This window comes from Pristiophorus japonicus, chromosome 4 (genome assembly GCF_044704955.1).
Source record: "Pristiophorus japonicus isolate sPriJap1 chromosome 4, sPriJap1.hap1, whole genome shotgun sequence".
Lineage (NCBI taxonomy): Eukaryota > Metazoa > Chordata > Chondrichthyes > Pristiophoridae > Pristiophorus > Pristiophorus japonicus.
This window is the reverse complement of record NC_091980.1, coordinates 19244204-19266630: the sequence shown is the minus strand read 5'-3', so window position 1 is coordinate 19266630 and position 22427 is coordinate 19244204. Positions and strand designations below refer to the sequence as shown.

At 49.5% G+C, this 22427-nt stretch overlaps 1 protein-coding gene across 6 annotated transcripts in view; it reads left to right on the top strand.

Moving 5' to 3' along the window:
* Positions 1–22427, top strand: part of LOC139262845 (protocadherin-1-like) — a 422377-nt gene that overhangs the window by 37796 nt on the left and 362154 nt on the right. The window contains exon 3 of one of the 6 annotated variants that reach the window (XM_070878031.1): positions 2717–4755. The exons of the other annotated variants lie outside the window; for them this stretch is intronic. Within the exon in view, the coding sequence (XP_070734132.1) occupies positions 2717–2752 (36 nt within the window). The 3' untranslated portion in view covers positions 2753–4755. Of the gene's footprint in view, positions 1–2716; positions 4756–22427 lie in introns of those variants that run through there. 6 annotated transcript variants of the gene reach the window in all.

The window sequence follows — 22427 nt, the reverse complement described above, 5'->3', positions numbered from 1 at the left end:
TCCAATAGGAGTTGTACAGGCACGAGCATTACACTCTGGAAGCACTGTTTTCAGGAGTGCTGTCCTGTTTTATCCCCGTATACGCGGAAAAGCCGGGATTACTGTGGGCCATTCAAATACAGCGAGATGTATGGATAACCAGCCTCTATGGCAGAGCTTAAAGGATTTTATTAACCATTGTGGAGAAAATGAGGATGGAAATGACCGTGTTGAAACTCCCATTCAGCTGTGAAATTTAATTCAGCCACCGATGTAGGAAGTAGGAGTTTGGATCGAGAGAATTACTCAAATCCGTAAACCGTTCCCTTCTCGACGTATTATCGCTACTTGACACAGTGTGGATGCAGGGAACAGGATTTGCATATCTGTCACAGACTGTGCGTCCTGACAGGGGTTGTCACGGTTGCATGTAATTTCATCAACGAGCAGATTTCCCGTGGCGTGACGGGTGTTCGGAGACTGCGATGCTAAGCTGCTAACCTGGCCTGTTCCTGTGAAAAGCAACGGCTCTTAGTGGGCAGGTGCAGCCGATGATAGCTAATTGTAAGCTGCTGCTGAAAAGGATCGATGGTTGGCCATGTTTTCTAAACTGGTCCCGACAAAATGGGACGCTGTTTCGAAGCATGTTATTGCACAATAGTTTTCATCCTGTCCACGGATAATGACCACCCCCCATCCCATGCGTCATTTTTACCTTTTTAAGTTTGGCGCTGTTGGCAATAAAAAAACAGGCATCATGTAGCGCCTTCAACGTAGGAAATCGTCCCAATGCGCTTCACAGAAGCATAATTGGGCAAGAATGAACTCTGAACCAAAGAAGGGAGACATTGGGATACGGGGACCAAATGCTCAGTCAAAGCGGGAGATTTTAAAGAGTGCCTTGAAGGAGGAGAGGGCTGGAGAGGTTTAGGGAGGGAATTCCAGAGCTTTCCATCCTAGGCAGCTGAAGGCACGGCTGTTAACACAAGAGCAATGCTATGGATGCTGGAAATCTGAAATAAAAACACAACATGCTGGAAATACTCAGCAGGTCAGGCAGCATCTGTGGAGAGAGAAACAGAGTTAGCGTTTCAGGTCAATGACCCTTCGTCAGAACTGGGAAAAGTTGTAACAGATTTTAAGCAAGCACAGAGGAGGGGAGGAAAGAACAAAAGAGAAGGTCTGTGATCGGGCGGAACACAAAAGATATAATTGTACAAAGAAAAAGGAGCATGGTTGTTAATGGTGGGGCGAAGGAAGTGAGGGATGCACCAAGAGGCCAGAATTGGACGAACACAGAGGTCTTGGAGGGTTGTAGGGCTGGAGGAGGTTACAGAGCTCGGGAGGGGCGAGACCATGGAGTTCCTTGAACATGAATTTTAAAATCGAGACGCTGCCGGACCGGGAGTCAATGTGGGGTAGCGAGCACAGGGGTGGTGGGTCAACGGGAATCGAGATCTGAGCAGCAGAGTTTCGGATGAGCACAAGTTTATGGAGGATGGAAGATGGGGGGTTGGCCAAAGAGAGCATTGGAGTAGTCGAGTCTGGGGATAACAAAAGCACACACTACTGTGGAGTCTAGACACTCAGTTGCTGTATCCGATCAAAGGTGGAGATTCCCTGCACGTTTTACCTTCCTGGAACCCGCTCCTTTAATCCAACAATTAGACTCACATTTCCGTGGCCCGGTAATGCTATCAGTTCCCCAAGCGGGAGCAATTCTTTCCTAATAGCCGTAAAATGCGCAATTTTATTTCAAACAAAATAATCTCCCACCACACGACCTCAGGATGCCCCAAAGCGCTTTACAGCCAATTAAGTGCTTTTGAAGTGTGTTCACTGTAGGGAAACGTGGCAGCCAATTTGCGCACAGCAAGCTCCCAGAAACAATAAGGTACTGACCAAGATCATCTGTTTTATTCATGTTGGTTGAGCGATAAATATTGGCCCAGGAGAGAAGTCCCCTGCTCAGTTTAGAATAATTGCTGCAAGACATTTTGTGTCCACCTGAGAGGACAGGCGGGGCCTCGGCTTAATGTTTCATCCAATGGAATTAAAAGTATCGAATCTTGGACCACACTTTGAGTACTACGTCTATTTAGAGTACTGGTCGCCATATTATAAAAAGGATATAGACGCACTGGAGAGGGTGCAGAGAAGATTTACAAGGATGATACCAGAAATGTGAGGGTATACATCTCGGGAAAGGATGAACAGGCTGGGTCTCCTTTCTCTTAAAACAAGAAGGCCTAATAGAACTCTTTAAAATGATGAAAGGTTTTGAAAGAATGTTTTCATTTGTGGGGAAGAGCATAACTAGAGGCCATCAATATAAGATAGTCACCAAGAAATCCAATAGGGAGTTCAGGAGAAACTTCTTTACCCAAAAAGTGGTGAGAATGTGGAACTCGCTACCACAGGGAGTGGTTGAAGCGAATAGTATCGATGCATTTAAGGGGAGGCTCAACAAGCGTGTGAGAGAGAAGGGAATAGAGGGTTAGGCTGATAGATTTAGGTGAGGAAAGACGGGAGGAGGCTCGAGTGGAGCATAAACGCCACATGGACTGGTTGGGCTTGATGGCCAGTTTCTGTGCTGTATATCCGATGTAATCCTATGTACGACGGAAGGTGAGAAGGGCAATGTTAAAGGTAGACACTGGGTGTGGGGTGCAGGGGCTGCCGCTACTGGTGATGAATGTATTTCCTTCAGTATCAAAACCAGTCGTTTCACCCACAGGAGGTAAGGATGTTCCTGACCACAAGCCAAGTCTGAGTGAAGGAGACGGAAAATAACTGAAGCAGGAGGTGCAGCCCATGGGACTCGAGAGATTGACCGGGGCTAAAGAAACGCTGAGAGCGAGAGAAGAATGGAAAGCCAATTAAAGCGACCGAAGGAATAACTGAGAGCCGCCTTGTGCTGGCCGTTTTGGGAGAACTGACGATTCTGCTTAAATGACCAGAATTCACTGCTGCTGAGTAAAGCTAGATATTCATAGAACTGCTTCAAGTCGACAGCGCAGAAACAGGCCATTGGGCCCAACGGGTCTATGCCGGTGTTTATGCTCCACATGAGCCGCCTCCCACCCCTCTTACTCTCAGCATATCCTTCTATTCCTTTCTCCCTCATATACTTATCTGGCTTGCCCTGAAATGCATCTACGCTATTCGCCTCAACTACTCGCTGAGGTAGCGAATTCCACATTCTCACTGCTCTCTGGGCAAAGAAGTTTCTCCTGAATTCCCTGTTGGTTTATTGGTGGCTATCTTGTATTTATGGTCTCTAGTTTTGGTCTCTTTCCGTCCCCCTACCACAAATGGAAACGTCTTCCCTGTCAAATTTTTTCATAATCTTAGAAGACCTCTATCAGGTCACCCCTCAAATCAGGTCATTTGAACTAGCTCTGCCTCTGTCCTGTCCACCTTCAGATTCGACTGGTCAATAAATGTGATCTTTAGGTGTGTAATCTCTGAGGGGCACGGGATTATTTTTGTTTGCCTAAAGGTGCGTTCTTTCTGTTTGTCGTAGGTGGATTTTTTTTTGTATTCGGCCTCTTACTTTCCCCCTCCTCAAGGTGCTGACTCTTAACTGGGGTGTAGTCCCGCGGGTGCAAGTGGACTTTCGGTACCTCCAGCGAGTGCTAATTCACACGGGAGTCCAGGTCATTGAAAATTGTTGGGGTATTCGACTGTGGAGGGCATCATGGACAAGGCCGATCATGATCCTGTCCTCCCTCAGTGTCCACTTTCTGAATGGGCTGGCCGTCAGGGGCAGAAGTTTTATCTTATTTATTTTCCCCTCCCTAGTTCAAGGCCAATTATATCACCCTGCCGTACTACATTGACTGGATGTCTGCTAAGTTGACACTGATTGGGATCATGCTGAACATTAAACTGAATGACTGCGGAACTTCATTGTGTTTTTGTTTCTGCAACGTGAGTGCAAGTGTTAAATTGGGCCCCTTTTTTTCCCCCATGATGTTTTTGACAAGGGCGCCTTGTGTACAACACTGAGGAGCAAGACTTGGGCAGCGCAAACGTGTGCTGTAAAACCCGACAATCAAACTCGAGGGCAAGTTCTACGTGAGACTTGGCTCTCCGTCCCTTATACTGCGGGCCACTGCCCGGTGTTGCCTTTTCATCCGTGGAAGCCATGGGCTGTGTCACACTTCCACCCCCCCCACCCCCTCCTCCATCCTCTCCCCCCTCGACACACGCGCTCTCCGCGCAAACGCATACTGACTCGTCCGGTGAAAGGTCAGGCAAAGCGAGAGCGAGAGAGAGCGCGGTGCCAGAGCCAGACTCCTTCCCAGCTGTCTGACCCACCCGCCAGTCCAGAGACATGCCCGGTATGTGCAGCCGCTATGACGTGACCACCAGCGTCACGTGACCACTGAGTGGCCTGCGCAAGGTCAACAAAATGGATGCCCTTCCTTGCACTCCAGGGCTGTGGACCGTGAGCCCCTCCCTCCGCATTTCCAGCGAGCAAGCCCCTGACACTCAATGGGGTGCAGGGTCTTTAAGGTGGATACCCCTCTACCTCTTTTCTCCGCCCTTTAAGGTGCTCCTTATGACCTACCTCCTTCTCAAGATCTCCCCATGTGGCTCGGTGCCAGATTTTGTCTGATGACGCTCCTGTGAAGCACCTGGAGACGTTTTCCTTCGTTGAAGGTGCTATACAAATGCAAGTTGTTACCGATTTGTGACGGGTCTCAGATTGGGGGTGTTCCCCATTGAGGAGGCAGGCACCTCTTGGCTCGTCCTAAGTTGGCACTTAAGTGGAGGGTCGGGGTGGGGGGCGTGTGGGGTAAGAGTGGGGGGGGTGGGGAATGGTGTTGGCAGCAGTTTTCTTTCAAATGTTCGATTTTGAAACCTCATTCAAATAAAATGCGACAGATGAAATTGTGTCACTTGCTTTGGATTAGTTTATTTTTAAAAATGCAATTTAAGATTTATTAAGGCTTCAATCAATTGTGGCTGGGCTGACTGAACGTACGCGAGCCTAACCTTACACGAGGAATATGGATAAGGGAGGTGATGGAAGAGACCAGTAATGCCAGCTGATTCAACAGAAAAGATAGTGCCGATGTGTCATACTCAATAGATATCCTGCTAATAACGCAATGAATGTGTCAAGTAATATCTGGAGATGAAGGGGAAGATTACAAAGCAGTTGCTGTAATGTGAACGCTTTGTTTTGTTTCCTCTTGTTGCCTTATTATGAGTCTAATATGACGCTTTTTGAGTCAATCCTGCAGCAGTATCTGCCCCCGTGGCTCCACTGTCTAATTATGTTTTCTCTCCTCTCCATTTTTGCACTGATTCTAGCTGGAGTTTGGCTCCCAGCAGGCCAAGGGGATCAATTTTCCTTTACGCCAAGGGGATTAATCTTCCTGTATTGAGCTAATAAAGAGAGAATTTGCATTTATATGTGGCTTTTTTTTTAACCTCCGGATGCCCCGAAGCACTTTACAGCCAGTGAAGTACTTTTTGAAGTGTAGTCACTGTTGCAATGTGGGGAACGTGACAGCCAATTTGCGCACAGCAAGCTCCCACAAACATCGATGAATAAGTGGCCGCCCATTTAAAATTGAGATGAGGAGGAATTTCTTCTCAGAGGGTTGTAAATCTGTAGAATTCACTGCCTCAGAGAGCTGTGGAAGCTGGGACATTGAATAAGTTTAAGACTGAAATAGACAGTTTCTTAACTGATAAGGGAATAAGGGATTATGGGGAGCGGGTAGGGAAGTGGACCTGAGTCCATGATCGGATCAGCCATGATCGTATTAAATGGTGCTGCAGGTTCGGGGGGCTCTATGGCCTACTCCTGCTCCTAATGTTCTTATAGATAATTACCAGATAATCTGATTTAGTGATGTTGAATTGAGGAATAAATATTGTCCAGAACAACAGAGATAATTCCCCACCCCCGCTCCTCTTCGGAATACTGCCACGGGAACTTTAACGTCCATCTGAGGAAGCAGACAGAGGCAAGTTTTAACGTCTCATCCGAAAGATGGCACCTCCAACAGTGCAGGATATTTGACTATGGAGGGCATTGCAGCTCAATCTCCAATGCCTATTTTCCAGCAAGTGATGCTGGATAGTGATCAGGAGTGGGGGCCCTTGGCTTATTTTTGTTTGTTGCTTTTTTCGATCTTGAGGTGTGGAGACCATTTGCTGCATCCGCTTCTACTGCCTCAGCTAAGATCAACTGACTCTTGTCTCTGGATATTGGAACTGGGACATTCCTGGATTCTGTGCCCTTGTGCAGACAGAGTATAGTCCGGCTTCCCTTCTGTGCCCCTACAACCGTGCTGCAGCCGCTGGGGTTCTCCACTGCATTGACAGCATCGCAAGAAAGAACTTGCATTTATCATCATCATAGGCGGTCCCTCGAAACGAGGATGACTTGCCTCCACACCAAAAAAGGATGAGTTCACAGGTGTTTTGAATGAAGGACCCGAACTACATGTTGAAGGGTGGAAGATGCCTGTGCGTGGATTTTTTTAACGTGTGCTGGCCGTTGCACACCAGCCACCACACGGGCTTGACAGAGCTAGGGCTTGATCCAATGGCAAGGGTTACCCAAGATGACTGGAGACCAGCTCTGCTGCACCGACCGAGTGCGCACACATAATCACAGTGTGGGCTGGGCCCGTGCTGCCCCTGGTCCCAAATTCACGCCTCTCCTGGGCCTCGATCACATCCCTCCACAGTCTCTCACAGCTCCTTCGCCCCGACCTCGCCGCTCCTGCTGTATCTGCCCACACTCCAATCACCGACCTGGACCTTTGATGACGTCACTCTTCGCTGCTGTCGCAGCTCGCGCTGCTCTCTGAAGTGGCATGCCGCCACGCTGCCCATGGCTGCTGCTCCTTTTATGGCCTCGACCTGCCGCGGGTGTCCTCACGCAGGTGCCCCTGCATTTATGTAGCGCCTTTCACAACCTCACGACCTCCCAAAGCACTTTGCAGCCAATGAAGTACTTTTAAAGATGAGCCACTGTTGTCATGTAGGAAACGTGGCAGCCAATTTGCGCACAGCAAGCTCCCACAAACAGCAATGTGATAATGGCCAGATAATCTGTTTTTAGTGGTGTTGGTTGAGAAAGAGTTGACCAGGACACTTGAGAGATCGCCCCTGCTCTTCATTGAAAAGTGCCATGGGATAAGAACATAAGAATTATGAAAAGGAGTAGGCCATCTAGCCTCTAGAGCCTGCTCCGCCATTCAACAAGATCATGGCTGATCTGGCCATGGACTCAGCTCCACTTACCCCATAACCCTTAATTCCCTTATTGGTTAAAAATCTATCTATCTGTGATTTGAATACATTCAATGAGCTAGCCTCAACTGCTTCCTTGGGCAGAGAATTCCACAGATTCACAACCCTCTGGGAGAAGAAATTCCTTCTCAACTCGGTTTTAAATTGGCTCCTCCGTATTTTGAGGCTTTGCCCCCTAGTTCTAGTCTCCCCGACCAGTGGAAACAACCTCTCTGCCTCTATCTTGTCTATCCCTTTCATTATTTTAAATGTTTCGGTAAGATCACCCCTCATCCTTCTGAACTCCAACGAGTAAAGACCCAGTCTACTCAATCTATCATCATAAGGTAACCCCCTCATCTCCGGAATCAGCTTAGTGAATCGTCTCTGTACCCCCTCCAAAGCTAGTATATCCTTCCTTAAGTAAGATGACCAAAACTGCACGCAGTACTCCAGGTGCGGCCTCACCAATACGCTGTACAGTTGCAGCATTGCAGCAGGACCTCCCTGCTTTTGTACTCCATCCCTCTCGCAATGAAGGCCAACATTACATTCGCCTTCCTGATTACCTGCTGCACCTGCAAACTTGTTTTAATTGCCGGTGCTTTTAGTGTCCCCTTCCCTTTTATAGGGGGCACTGGGAAAATTGTGATTTTAGTGCCCAAAAAAAAGGAAAAAAAGGGCCTTGTAAATGTCTGGTGTGTCACCCAGATCGGGTGGCACGGTTTAATGTTTTATGTTTTGTAGGTAGACTCTAAAAGAGTTTCATGCACAGGTCACTCTGCACCGCAGCATGTTGTAATTTCTCCCCCTTCAAATAATATTCCCTTTTACTGTTTTTTTTTCCAAGGTGGATGACCTCACATTTTCCGACATTGTATTCCATCTGCCAAACCTTAGCCCATTCTTTTGCATCCACCTGAGAGAGCAGACTCGGTTTAATGTCTCGTCTGAAAGATGGCACCTCAAGACACTCCCGCAATACTGCACTGGGTGTCTCAGCCATGGTTATGTGCTCAAGCCACTGGAGTGGGACTCAACTGGAGTGGGACTCAACCTTCTGACTCGGAGGCGAGAGTGCTGCCCACTGAGCTATTTAAATGCAAGTTTTTTTCTTTTCTTTTCACGGCTAGAGTAATGTCTTGGTTTAGTCCTTGTAACGTGAACAATGTGTAGTCTGCTACTCTAATCCATTCATATTGTTTTGTGTTAATAATTCAAGAACGGTCCCAAAAGTTCAATTTTGTCCAAAATGGAACCTCATCGCTCCAGGAACACAGTAACCCAGAATTCATTACTTTGCACCAAACGATATTGCATCAAAAAAACATTGTTCAGTCAAAAAAATAAATCTCTGTGATGAAGAGGTTTCGGTGCGGGACACCCAGGTGATTAGGTGAGAAGATCGGGTATTGATTTTGGTGCTGCCATGTTGTGGTTTTGAAAGCCAGCACATTGTGAGAGAAAAGCGAGACTGAAAGAGTTAAGGACTTTCCAGCTTTCATGTGCTGGAAAGAATGAGTTGGAGCGGGAGATGAATGTTGATTGCGACACAGTGACACAGCTTCTGGTTGTTTTTCACAATCGAAACACTGAATCAAATTGGGGCAGGCGGGGGGAGTGAAGTTGGCTCCCTCTCGGCTGCCTCGGCTGCTACCAATCTGCACAGCCATCCAATAAAAAATCGAAAGTTGAAGACTTGTGGTGTGGGTGAATTTGGACTTGGGCGATAGCGCAAATTGGCCACTTGCGAAACGGCAGCCATTTTGCACTGCACCTGATTATCTTTTCCCTTGAAGCCCTGAGTTCTAACTGAGTTCTTGCTTATCGCTACATCTCACCTTTCGTCTCCGTACGTGCAGCGGCTCGACACTTTCAAACCCGTATCATCGCCATCGTGGCTCACGGCGTAACCAGGCGCTTGTTCCCCAGACCGCCCATTAGCTGTCTCGGCCTTCACTACTACTCGCTCCTCAAGCTTTATAGGCCTCGGCCCTTGCATAACAACAGGAGTTTATAGAATACATGTATTTACATATCTTTACATTTTAATTTAAATTCCACCAGAAGCGGAAATGGTGTTCATACGATCATAGAATCATAGAAATTTACAGCACAGAAGGAGGCCATTTGGCCCATCGTGTCCGTGCCTGTTGACAAAGAACTATCAGCTTAATCCCACTTTCCAACGCTTGGTCCATTGCCCTGTAGGTTACGGCACTTCAAATGCACATCCAAGTACTTTTTAAATGTGGTGAAGGTTTTTGCCTCTACACCCTTTCAGGCAGTGAGTTCCAGACCCCCACCACCCTGGTTATTAACCCTTCTGCTAAATGAAACAGCTCCTTCCTATCCACTATCTAGGCCCCTCATAATTTTATACCCCTCAATCAGGTCTCCCCTCCGTCTGCTCTGTTCCAAAGAAAACAACCCCAGCCTGTCCAAAGTCATCTGCTCCTGATTGTTGTCCAATATTCCTCCCTGCACTGGACCTCGGCATAGGCGGATGCCCTCCCATGGTTAAATAGCTCTCCAGTACTCTGTGCCTCAGCTCCCACGTGAACAGTGATCAATTGGGTGAGGTAACGGACAGCTATACTCCAGAATCATGCGACATAGAAGGAGGCCATTCGGCCCATCACTGTTGTGCTGGCTCGCTTTGAAGAACTATCCAATTAGCTATACAATCCAAAAACCCTCAGAAAAGAACATAACATAAGAACATAAGAAATAGGAGCAGGGTTAGGTCATAAGGCCCCTCGAGCCTGCTCCGCCATTCAATAAGGTCATGGCTGATCCGATCATGGACTCAGGTCCACTTCCCTGCCTGCTCCCCATAACCCCTTAATCCCTTATTGGTTAAGAAACTATCTATATCTATCTTAAATTTATTCCATGTCCCAGCTTCCACAGTTCTTTGAGGCAGCGAATTCCATGGATTTACAACCCTCTGAGAGAAGAAATTCCTCCTCATCTCAGTTTTAAATGGGCGGCCCCTTTTTCTAAGATCGTGCCCTCTAGTTCTAGTCTCCCCCATCAGTGGAAACATCCTCTCTGCATCCACCTTGTCAAGCCCCTTCATAATCTTATACATTTCGATAAGATCACCTCTTATTCTTCTGAATTCCAATGAGTAGAGGCCCAACCTGCTCAACCTTTCCTCATAAGTCAACCCCTTCATCCCTGGAATCAACCTTGTGAACCTTCTCTGAACTGTCTGCAAAGCAAGTATATCCTTTTGTAAATATGGAAACCAAAACTGTTTAAGAAAGGTTTAAGATGTCGTAGGGTGGATGGATGGAGAGGGAGAAATAAGCATGAGAAGATGGTAAGCACCGCTTCCCTTTGCTTGGTAAGAATCATGCAGCATGAAAGGAGGCCATTTACATAGAAACATAGAAAATAGGTGCAGGAGTAGGCCATTCGGCCCTTCAAGCCTGCACTGCCATTCATTGAGTACATGGCTGAACATGTAACTTCAGTACCCCATTCCTGCTTCTCGCCATACCCCTTGATCCCCCTAGTAGTAAGGACTACATCTAACTCCTTTTGGAATATATTTAGTGAATTGGCCTCAACAACTTTCTGTGGTAGAGAATTCCACAGGTTCACCACTCTCTGGCTGAAGAAGTTTCTCCTCATCTCGGTCCTAAATGGCTTACCCCTTAATCCTTAGACTGCGACCCGTGGTTCTGGACTTCCCCAACATTGGGAACATTCTTCCTGCATCTAACCTGTCTAAACCCATCAGAATTTTAACTGTTTCGATGAGATCCCCTCTCATTCTTCTGAACTCCAGTGAATACAAGCCCAGTTGATCCAGTCTTTCTTGATATGTCAGTCCCGCCATCCCGGGAATCAGTCTGGTGAACCTTCGCTGCACTCCCTCAATAGCAAGAATGTCCTTCCTCAAGTTAGGAGACCAAAACTGTACACAATACTCCAGGTGTGGCCTCACCAAGGCCCTGTACAACTGTAGTAACACCTCCCTGCCCCTGTACTCAAATCCCCTCACTATGAAGGCCAACATGCCATTTGCTTTCTTAACCGCCTGCTGTACCTGTATCGTACATGTACCTGGTCCATCATACCTGTGCCGGCGCTTAGAAAGAGCTACCTAATTAATCTCAATCCACTCCACTTACCCCACAGTCCTGCAATTTGTTCCATTTTGAAGCAGGGATCCAATTCCCTTCTGAAAGTTATTTTTAATCTGCTTCCTTCATCCTTTCAGGTTGAGCATTCCCGATCATCATAACTCGCTGAGTAAAACAAATTCTCCTTCTTTTCCCCCTGGCCAATCACCTTAAAGCTGTGTCATAAGAACATAAGAACATAAGAATTAGGAACAGGAGTAGGCCATCTAGTCCCTCGAGCCTGCTCCACCATTCAATAAGATTATGGCTGATCTGGCCGTGGACTCAGCTCCACTTACCCGCCCTCTCCCCGTAATCCTTAATTCCCTTATTGGTTAAAAATCTATCTCCCCTGAGAACATGAAATCCAAAATTACGTTAACCTCACTACAACCTCTGGTTGTCCTCTGGTTTCCGACCTTCTAGTGGAAACAGTTTCTCCCTCGTATCAAAACCCCACATCATTTTCAACACCTCTATTCGAATTCTCTCCTAGTCTTTCAACATTACTGGTTGGTTCCAAAAAAAAACCCTCATCCCAGAATTGGGCACCATACTCCAGCTGCGATCTAACCAGTGATTTATAACGGTTTTAGATATTTTGGCCTTTTAATTCCAGGTCAGTTTTCGGAATTGCAGGAATGGCTGTGCAGCGAACCCTGGCTAATTCAGGCCGACATGCAAGGATTGATTGTGGTCAGAAGTACCCAGGATTTTTTCAACGGGAAAACCCCACCAGAACGAGGCAGTGCCGAGTTCAATAAGGAGTGCATGCGGTTAATTTTTATAAATTACAATATTGGCAAATGTAACCAAGAAGAGGAAGCATGTGGGTTCAGGGCGGTTTAATGGCTCCAATTGATTTAGAGGCTGACTTTAAAAAAACGGCCAGGCCTGTAGCTGGCCTTGACCGAATAGTATTAAAGAGGGAATCTTGCGCCCTCTTGTCTGCCAACTGGTGTTTTATTGTTAATTTGGCTCCTGGTTCAATTAGTTTCTTGCATGACTGTTGGCATGGAGATACTTTCTGTCTTGTGGCGTCGCCTCGTTGGCCTGGTTTGGTGTTCTGTGCAGCACAGTTTGCTCTGGGAGCAGGGGGAGGGTCGGTGGGTTGGTGACTGAGTGCATTGTTACAAAGGAAAGTAAAATGAGGTCCTGAAGTAATGAGCTGCCCGGACATGGTTTGATTAGGTGCAAAAGTGGCTCTGCTAATCTGGCAATGCTGCGTTCATCCTTTTTCTGTGTGGCTGAGTGCAGGGAGGAGTTACGGACAAAAACTTAATTGCACTGGTGGAATCTTTGGAATTTAAATCTCTCTTTCTCTCTCTCGCTCGTCCCTTTCCTCTCTTTATCCTTTACTTCCCTTTTCTCTCATCACCACCCCATGCGCCCCCGCTCCCCCCTATAAAATGACAAAATGGGAGAGAGAGAGAAACCTTTGAAGAAACAAACGACCAAGATCTGGAATTTGCTTCTCATTGCCGGTGATGCCAAAAAATGAGTAGGGGTTGGCCAGAGAGAGATTACTGGGCAGGCAGCAAGGCAGAGCTGCAGCTTAAAACAACGATGGGGCCGAAATTGCCCCTGTTTATAGTCCCGTTAATGCCTCCGGGGGCGGGGGGGGGGCCTTAATGGGGCACAATAGATTTATCGCCTTGCGGAGGGGAGGCGGCAGGGGGCATAGCGTATCCTGGGAAATTGCCCCGGAACTGGACATCCCCTGCTGGGGTGTGCCCTCAAAGGAGAGTCCTTTAGCGCCCCAGGCCGCCATTTTATTTTGCCGGTCGACTCTTGCGCCAGCCCGACAATGGCGGCCCTCACATTGACCGGGCCGCCATCGTGCAGCCCGGCATGTGGTTTTGGGTGCCGTGCCGTTGGGCCGGTCGATCGCGTCCACAGTGGCCCCAGTGGCTGGCCACTAAAGGTCCTGTGGAGTGCGCAGCGGCCCTCCCCTTTAACTGAAAGGGGAGGGGGGGCGTTGTCGCGCGTCGGCGGAGCATCCGCATGGCACTCGAGTCAGCTATCCCCAGGGGGCGCCTCTCACAGGAAACGGAGCGCTCCGCGGAGAGAGTGGCGCAGACGGCGCTCCGCTTCCTGTGAGGGGCACAATTCCGTGTTGGAGGCGGGACTGTCAGGCCGGGCGTTAATGGTCCCAGCCCCAGAAGGTTACCACCCCCCCGCAAAATGGGTGAGGGGCAATTTTGCCCCCTGAAATATATTTTTTTGTTGGAAACTTTGCGTATTAACGGACTACTGATAACAGAAGGGTTTCGGGCTGGTAGCAACCATTTTGTTTTTGACTTCGTTCTATCCACACTATTTCTAACATCTTGCAGCCCCACAACCCCCCCGCCCTAGAAATCTGCGCTTTTCCAATTCTAGCTTAAGTGAGCATCCCCTATTTTCATCGCTCCATCATTGGTGGCCGCGCCTTCAACTGCCAAGGCCCTAAGCTTTGGAATTCCCTCCCCAAACCTCTCCAACTCTCTTCCACTATTTCTTCCTTTGAGACGCTCCTTAAAACCTACCTCTTTGACCAAGTTTTGCTCATCTGCCCGAATATCTCCTTATGTGGCTTGGTGTCAAATTATTTTGATACTACTCCTGTGACACAACTTGAGACAAGACGTAGTACAAAGTTAAAGGTGCTATATAAATGCAAGTTTTTGTTGTTAGAAAATGAGAACATAAGAAATAGGAGCAGGAGTGGGCCATTCGGCCCATTGAGCCAGCTCCGCAATTCAATAAGATCATGGCTGATCTTCATCAACAACCCGTTCCCACCATCTCCCTATATCCCTTATTCTCCTTAGTGCCCAAAAATCTAGCAATCAGTGCATAGCTGGAGGAGTTTTACTCATTGGAGGCTCGTTCCTGAGGCTGACCTGTGACCTTAGCTGATTTGATTTTAAGAAACAACAAATACTAAAGGGATTCTCTAGTTGGCTCAGTGGGTGAATGCAATTTAGAGTCATTGACCTTCAAACATGGTAGGGGGCCATTTTGTATGTATTAACTCCGCAACAGAGCTATCTATCTACACATGTCCCATTTATCCACGCCCTTTGATATTTTTCTTCAAATATTTGCCTCACTCCCTTTTAAATCTGCTTCTGCAGTGAAATATTTCACCTGCTAATGATCCTTTGTGTGGGGAGACTGACCTTGTAGTGTTACCCCTTTATGCTTCTAGTACTAATCCTAAGATTATATGGCCTTGTTACTGATTCACCAACCAGTTAAAAAATAATCTTTGATTGCTTAACTTGTTAATGAGTTCGGCTTTTATTGTCCTTCCATTATTGCCCTAGAGCAGGTTGTGGTGAGCCGCTGCCTTGAACCGCTGCAGTCCGTGTGGTGAAGGTACTCCCACAGGGCTGTTAGGGAGGGAGTTCCAGGATGTGCACCCAGAGGTGACATACTTCCAAGTCCGGATGGTATGTGACTTGGAGGGGAACTTGGAGTTGATGGCGTTTCCATGCACCTGCTGCTCTCGTCCGTCCACAGTATCAGCTGTGGCTCAGTGGGTAGCACCCTCGCCTTGGAGTCAGAAGGTTGTGCGTTCAAGCCCCACTCCAGTGACTCAAGCACATCAATCTAGGCTGACACTCCAGTGCAGTGCTGAGGGAGCGCCGCACTGTTGGAGTTGCCGGATGAAAAGTCAAACCGAGGCCCGTCTGCCCTTTCATGTGGATGTAAAAGATCCCATGGCACTATTTCGAAGAAGAGCAGGGGAGTTATCACCGGTGTCCTGGCCAATATTTATCCCTCAAACATCAGGAAGGCCAATGGTATCTTGGCCGTTATTGCAAGGGGGATGGAGTATAAAAGCAGGGAAGTCTTGCTACAGCAATACAAGGTATTGGTGAGGCCACACCTGGAATATTGTGTGCAGTTTTGGATTCCATATTTACGAAAGGATATACTCGCTTTGGAGACAGTTCAGAGAAGGTTCACTAGGCTGATTCCGGGGATGAGGGGGTTGACATGAGGAAAGGTTGAGTAAGTTGGACCTCTACTCATTGGAATTCAGAAGAATGAGAGGTGATCTTATCGAAACGTATAAGATTATGAGGGGGCTTGACAGGATGCATGCAGAGAGGATGTTTCCACTGATGGCAGTGACTAGAACTAGAGGGCATGATCTTAGAATAAGGGCCACCCATTTAAAACAGAGACGAGAAGGAATTTCTTCTCTCAGAGGGTTGTAAATCTGTGGAATCTGCTGCCTCAGAGAGCTGTGAAAGCTGGGACATTGAATAAATTTAAGGCAGAAATAGACAGTTTCTTAAACGATAAGTGGTTATGCGAAGCGGGCGGAGAAGTGGAGCTGAATCCACGATCAGATCAGCCATGATCTTATTGAATGGCGGAGCAGGCTCGAGGGGCCATATGGCGTAGTCCTGTTCCTATTTCTTATGTTCTTATTAACAACCGTAACAAAAACATTATCACATTATGGTCATTATCACATTGCTGTTTGTGGGAGTTTGCTGTGCGCAAATTGGCTACTGCGTTTCCCACATTACAACAGTGGCTACACTCCAAGAGTACTTAATTGGCTGTGAAGCGCTTTGAAACAAATCCGGTGGTCATGAAAGGGGCTATATAAATGCAAGTCTGTCTGTCTTCTAGTTGGTGGAGGTAGCGGGTTTAGGAGATGCTGCTAAAGGAGCTATTCATTACCTTTCTGTCAGATCGCCCCTTTGCACTGGTGGGTACAGCCCTTGTTTCTAAAGACAGTCATCACAACTATATCCTTGGTGTCATCCTGATGAATCTACGGAGCACCTTTTCCATAACTCCTATGCCTTCCTATAACTGGGTGCCCATAACTATATGTATGCACCACTCCAGCCTTGGTCTCCGCAACATTTTGTATCATACAATCATAGAATGGTTGCAGCAAAGAAGGCCATTCGGCCCGTCAACCCTCTGCAAGAACCCCTCAGCCAGTCCCACTCCCCCCACACTTTCCCCGTAGCCCTGCATATTTTTTTCCTTGAGGCACTTATCCAATTCCCTTTTGAAAGCCACAATTGAGTCGACCTCCACCAGGCAGTGGATTCCAGATCCTAACCACTCGCTGCGTAAAAATGTTTTCCCTCATGTAGCTTTTGGTTCTTTTGCCAATCAACTTAAATCTGTGTCCTCTGGTTCTCGACCCTTTCGCCAACGGGAACAGTTTCTCTCTGTCTCCTCTGTTTTGGGCCCCTTGTGATTTTGAACACCTCGATCAAATCTCCTCTCCATCTTCTCTGCTCTAACCCCAGCTTCGCCAGTCTATCCGCATAACTGAAATCCCTCGTCCCTGGAATCATTCTCGGAAATCTTTTCTGCACCCTCACTAAGGCCTTCACATCCTTCCTAAAGTGCGGGGCCCAGAATTGGACACAACACTCCAGCTGAAGCTGAACTAGAGTTTTATACAGGTTCACCATAACTTCCTTGCATTTGTAATCTAATACCTCTATTTATGAAGCCCAGTATCTCGTATGCTTTTTTTAACCACTTTTTCAATCTGCCCTGCCACCTTCAATGATTTGTGCACATATACCCCCAGGTCTCTCTGTTCATCTACCCCCTTTTGATTTGTACCCTCTCCTGCGTTCATTTCGTTAGTTACGTTTCCGCCATTCCACCAGCCTGTCTATGTTCTGTTGAAGTCTTATCACTTGTCCCAGCAGTGAGCCACACAACTCGGGAATACCCAGGTTCCAGTCCCCGCACTGTTCTGAGCAGGATGGTCTTGAAGGGCTTCTTTAAAAGGGGAGGGCCGCTGCGAACTCTGCAGCCTCTTTACTGACGCCCACTGGGCCACCAGGAAGGGTGTGGGCCGGGCCAGCGACCTGGCACCCAAGAGGGGGGTGCGGGTCTGCCTCTTGGTGGCCCGGCCACGCCGGCGGCCGCCATTATCAGGCCGACGGAAAAATCGGTGACAGATAAAAGGATGGCCACGCTACCACCTTTAACGGCGGCCGGCTCACCAGCCTCCACATCTTCCTCTCGCCTCAAGGAGCTGTCGGTGGCATCACCGCGCGCTGGCCTCGCCTCACGCAGGGCAATTTCCCCTGAGGAGCGCAAAGGGGTCGGCGCGGGGCGATAAAGAGTTGGCGTGGGGCGATAAGGGGTTCAGCGCGAGGCGATAAGGGGGTTGGCGCAGGGCGATAAAGAGTTGGCGTGGGGCGATAAGGGGTTCAGCGCAGGGCAATAAGGGGCTGTTGCACTAACCGCGGGAGTCGGCGCGGGGCGATAAGGGGTTCGGCGCAGGGCGATAAGGGGTTCGGCGCGGGGCGATAAGGGGTTCGGCGCGGGGCCATAAGGGGTTCGGCGCGGGGCGATAAGGGGTTCGGCGCGGGGCCATAAGGGGTTCGGCGCGGGGCCATAAGGGGTTCGGCGCGGGGCGATAAGGGGTTCGGCGCGAGGCGATAAGGGATTCGGCGCGAGGCGATAAGGGATTCGGCGCGGGGCGATAAGGGGTTCGGCGCGAGGCGATAAGGGATTCGGCGCGGGGCGATAAGGGGGTTGGCGCAGGGCGATAAAGAGTTGGCGTGGAGCGATAAGGGGTTCAGCGCAGGGCAATAAGGGGCTGTTGCACTAACCGCGGGAGTCGGCGCGGGGCGATAAGGGGTTCGGCGCAGGGCGATAAGGGGTTCGGCGCGGGGCGATAAGGGGTTCGGCGCGGGGCGATAAGGGGTTCGGCGCGGGGCCATAAGGGGTTCGGCGCGGGGCCATAAGGGGTTCGGCGCGGGGCGATAAGGGGTTCGGCGCGAGGCGATAAGGGGGTTGGCGCAGGGCGATAAAGAGTTGGCGTGGGGCGATAAGGGGTTCAGCGCAGGGCAATAAGGGGCTGTTGCACTAACCGCGGGAGTCGGCGCGGGGCGATAAGGGGTTCGGCGCGGGGCCATAAGGGGTTCGGCGCGGGGCCATAAGGGGTTCGGCGCGGGGCCATAAGGGGTTCGGCGCGGGGCCATAAGGGGTTCGGCGCGGGGCCATAAGGGGTTCGGCGCGGGGCGATAAGGGGTTCGGCGCGGGGCGATAAGGGATTCGGCGCGGGGCGATAAGGGGGTTGGCGCAGGGCGATAAAGAGTTGGCGTGGGGCGATAAGGGGTTCAGCGCAGGGCAATAAGGGGCTGTTGCACTAACCGCGGGTGGCGGCGCGGGGCGATAAGGGTCTGTTGCACTAACCGCGGGTGGCGGCGCGGGGTGATAAGGGGCTGTTGCACTAACCGCGGGAGTCGGCGCGGGGCGATAAGGGGCTGTTGCACTAACCGCGGGAGTCGGCACGGGGCGATAAGGGGCTGTTGCACTAACCGCGGGAGTCGGCACGGGGCGATAAGGGATTCGGCGCGGGGCGATAAGGGGCTGTTGCACTAACCGCGGGAGTCGGCGCGGGGTGATAAGGGGCTGTTGCACTAACCGCGGGAGTCGGCGCGGGGTGATAAGGGGCTGTTGCACTAACCGCGGGTGGCGGTGCACACAATTGCGCACAGGTCGATGTGACCGTCGCGCTCGCATGCCATCTCACTCGCGCTCCGTTAGTGCTGGCCGGCAGCGCTGACTGGCCCGGTGCAAAGGGGCAATTTCGGCCCCTGATTGTCCACCAGGGGCCAATGGGCAGTGAGCAGGATGGCCAGCACTGGCGGTGAGCAGGCACCAGAAGGATAGACACAGTGTGGTGGGGGAATCATCTCCCCTGGATTCAAACCCCAGCAAAAGAGTCTGCATCATCAGGAGAGGAAAGGAAGAACTGGGAGGAAACAAAAGTAGGTCCGGAGCATCGGGAACTAACCAGGCATCGGGGGAGGAGGGCGGGATGGGACACTTTTTGTATGTAGAGCACATCATTGACCTGGGCACAACATTCCCGAGTAGTGGCAAGTATACTCTGCTTGACCTCCGCGAAGTAGCTACTTGCAGTTGCGTACGTGGAGCAGTGGCCTTAAAGGGACATGCCACGCCACGTTTGCCGCTAGGCATCTTACTGTGCTCCAGTTTTTTCAATATTAAAAGCTTTGGTCATTTATTTTTGGTGCTGTGCCAAGGGAAATGCATTTATTGTTGCTGCAACGCCTGTTTAAAAAAAAGTACCAGTCGGTGTACGTTTCTTTAATTACTTGTGACATTTTGCTTCTCACGGAGCTCCGTCCCAGCAGAGCTGAATATACAAGTACAGGCAGTGCACGTGCGAAATTTAATAACCTCTGAGACTCGGTACAAAATCTAAATAAATAATTCACGGCTGCGGCAAAGAGACCAGCAGTGGAACCAGAGCCGGATTTTCGTTGTCAAGAACACAAGAAATAGGCCATATGACCCCTCGAGCCTGCTCCGCCATTCAATAAGATCATGGCTGATCCGATCATGGACTCAGCTCCACTTCCCTGCCCGCTCCCCATAACCCTTTACTCCCTTATCGCTCAAAAATCTGTCTATCTCCGCCTTAAATATATTCAATGACCCAGCCTCCATAGCTCTCTGCGGCAGAGAATTCCACAGATTTACAACCATCTGAGAGAAAAAATTCCTCCTCATTTCAGTTTTCAATGGGCGGGCCCTTATTCTGAGACTATGCCTCCTCGTTTTAGTTTTCCCTATGAGTGGAAATATCCCCTCTGCATCCACCTTGTCGAGCCCCCTCATTATCTTATATGTTTTTCCAGGACGTTGTTCTCGATAGTGGGTACTGTCACATAGTGGTTATGTTATTGGACGGATAATCCAGAAGCCTGGACTAATGATCTGGAGTGCAGAGGTCAAATCCCAAATGCTGGGGCATTTAAATTTTGTTAAATTAATTAAATAAGTCTGGACTAAAAAGTTAGTGTCAGTCATGGAGTTATTGTAAAAACCTATCTGGTTCACTAAAGTTATTTAGGGAAGGAAATTGGATTCCTTACCTGGTCTGGCCTACATGTGACCCTCAGTACGGCACTGTCTGTCCTCTCTGGTGGATGTAAAAGATCCCAGGACGCTATTTCGAAGAAGAGCAGGGGATTTATCCCAGGTATGCTGAGCAACATTTATCCCTCAATCAACATCACAAAAAACAGATTATCTGGTCATTATCGCATTGCTGTTTGTGGGAGCTTGCTGTGCAGAAATTGGCTGCTGCGTTTCCCACATTACAACAGAGAGTACACTCCTAAAGTACTTCATTGGCTGCAATGTGCTTCGGGACATCCGGTGGTCGTGAAATGCACTATATAAATTGAAGTCTTTTCTGATTCGTGAAAGAAAGAAAATAGCAGCGAGGGAGAGAAAGAAGGATTAAAAGAGCCTCTGCTTAATTGTACAATGTTTCCATGGTCGCCCAGAAAACAATGTATTTAAGGTGACTGAGAATGTTTATGTTGTTTATCTGCCTCAACGGTCAAGCTGTGATGTCCTGGATCAAGCCTGATCGTTTTAAATGAAACTCCAATTAGTTGTGTTCAAATGTGGTTGCTAAATATTCATGCCACTGTTAAGAGATGGCCATTCTTTGAAACATTAACACCAGCTGTTTACGTGTTACCTTGAACAAAGGCTGAACAATTGTGTTTGCAGTTCAGACTTTGAGCCATCATCTTGTCCAGAATCTCATTGTTTGATTACAGCTCGACTCCACATTCTGTTGCAAACATTAATCTGATCATCATCATTGGCAGTCCCTGGAGTCCAGGATGACTTGCTTCCACTCTAAAAGTGAGTTCTCGGGTGACTGGAGAGTCCGCTGTGGGACTTAGTCTCTGTTGCAGGTGGTCAGACAGTGGTTGAAGGAAAGGGTGGGTGGGGAGTCTGGTTTGCCGCATGCTCTTTCCGCTGTCCACGCTTGGGCCCAAGTTTCCACACGCGCCGAGAACGGCGCAGTCCCGACCTGGACGCCCGTTTTTTGCGCCACAAAGTGCGCCTAAAAAAATCCTCCGTATTCTTCACTTACTTGCAGGTCCTCTGGCTCTCGGCGCAGCCAGCATGAGCTGTGGGGGGGCGGAGCCAGGTCCCTGCGCTGAAAACAGTGCCGGGACCTCTGCACATGCGCGCTACACTGGGCACGCAAGTGCAGTAGCTCCAGGCGCCGAACTGTGTGGGAGGGGCCCGAAGCACGCAGCCCCTAGCCCTGGCTGAATGGCCTCACTGGGGCTGCGTGAATACGGCTCCTCCCACGGCCAGCTCCTGCTCCCCCCCCCCGACCAGACCCGACACTCGCTCCCCGCCCTGCCTCCGGACCAGACCCGACACTCACTCCCCGCCCTGCCTCCGGACCAGACCCGACACCCGCTCCCCCCCCTGCCTCCGGACCAGACGCACCCCCCCCCCGACTGACCCGACCGACCCGACCCGACCCGCGCTCCTGTTCCCGCTCCCCGACTCGACCCGACCCGACCCGTGCTCCTGTTACCGCTCCCCGCCCCACCGACTAGACCCAACCCGACCCGCGCTCCCGCCCTCCGACCCGACTCCCACTCCTGGACTGGATCCGACCTGACCTCCCCCCTCCCTCTCTCTCTCCCCCCCCCCTCTCTCTCCCTCCCTCTCTCTCCCCCCCCTCTCTCCCTTCCTCCCCCCCCTCCGACCCAGCCCAACGCCACCTACCTGTAAATCTGGTGCTGGGACGGGCCCTGCCCGAAGTCTCGGGCCGGCCCGTTCAGCCTTCGGTCCCGAAAGGCCTGCCTGAAGCACTTTCACACAGGTAGGAAGATGGTTTATTTAATCTTTTCTTTGCTTAGAAATGTTTATTCAGGTTGGATTTATTTGTATAATATTTGTATAAGTATAAATAAGGATTTATTATAGAATTTAATGATTTCCCTTCCCCCCCACCTCGTTCTGTACGCCTAATTTGAAACCTGCGCCTGATTTTTTAATGTGTAGAACAGGTTTTTTCAGTTCTACAAAAATCTTCACTTGCTCCATTCTACTTTAGTTTGGAGTACGTTTTCACTGTGGAAACTTTCAAATCAGGCGTCAGTGGCCGGACACACCCCCTTTTGAAGAAAAAATTCTGTTCCAAAGTAGAACTGTTCTACCTGACTAGAACTGCAGAAAAAAAAATGTGGAGAATTGCGA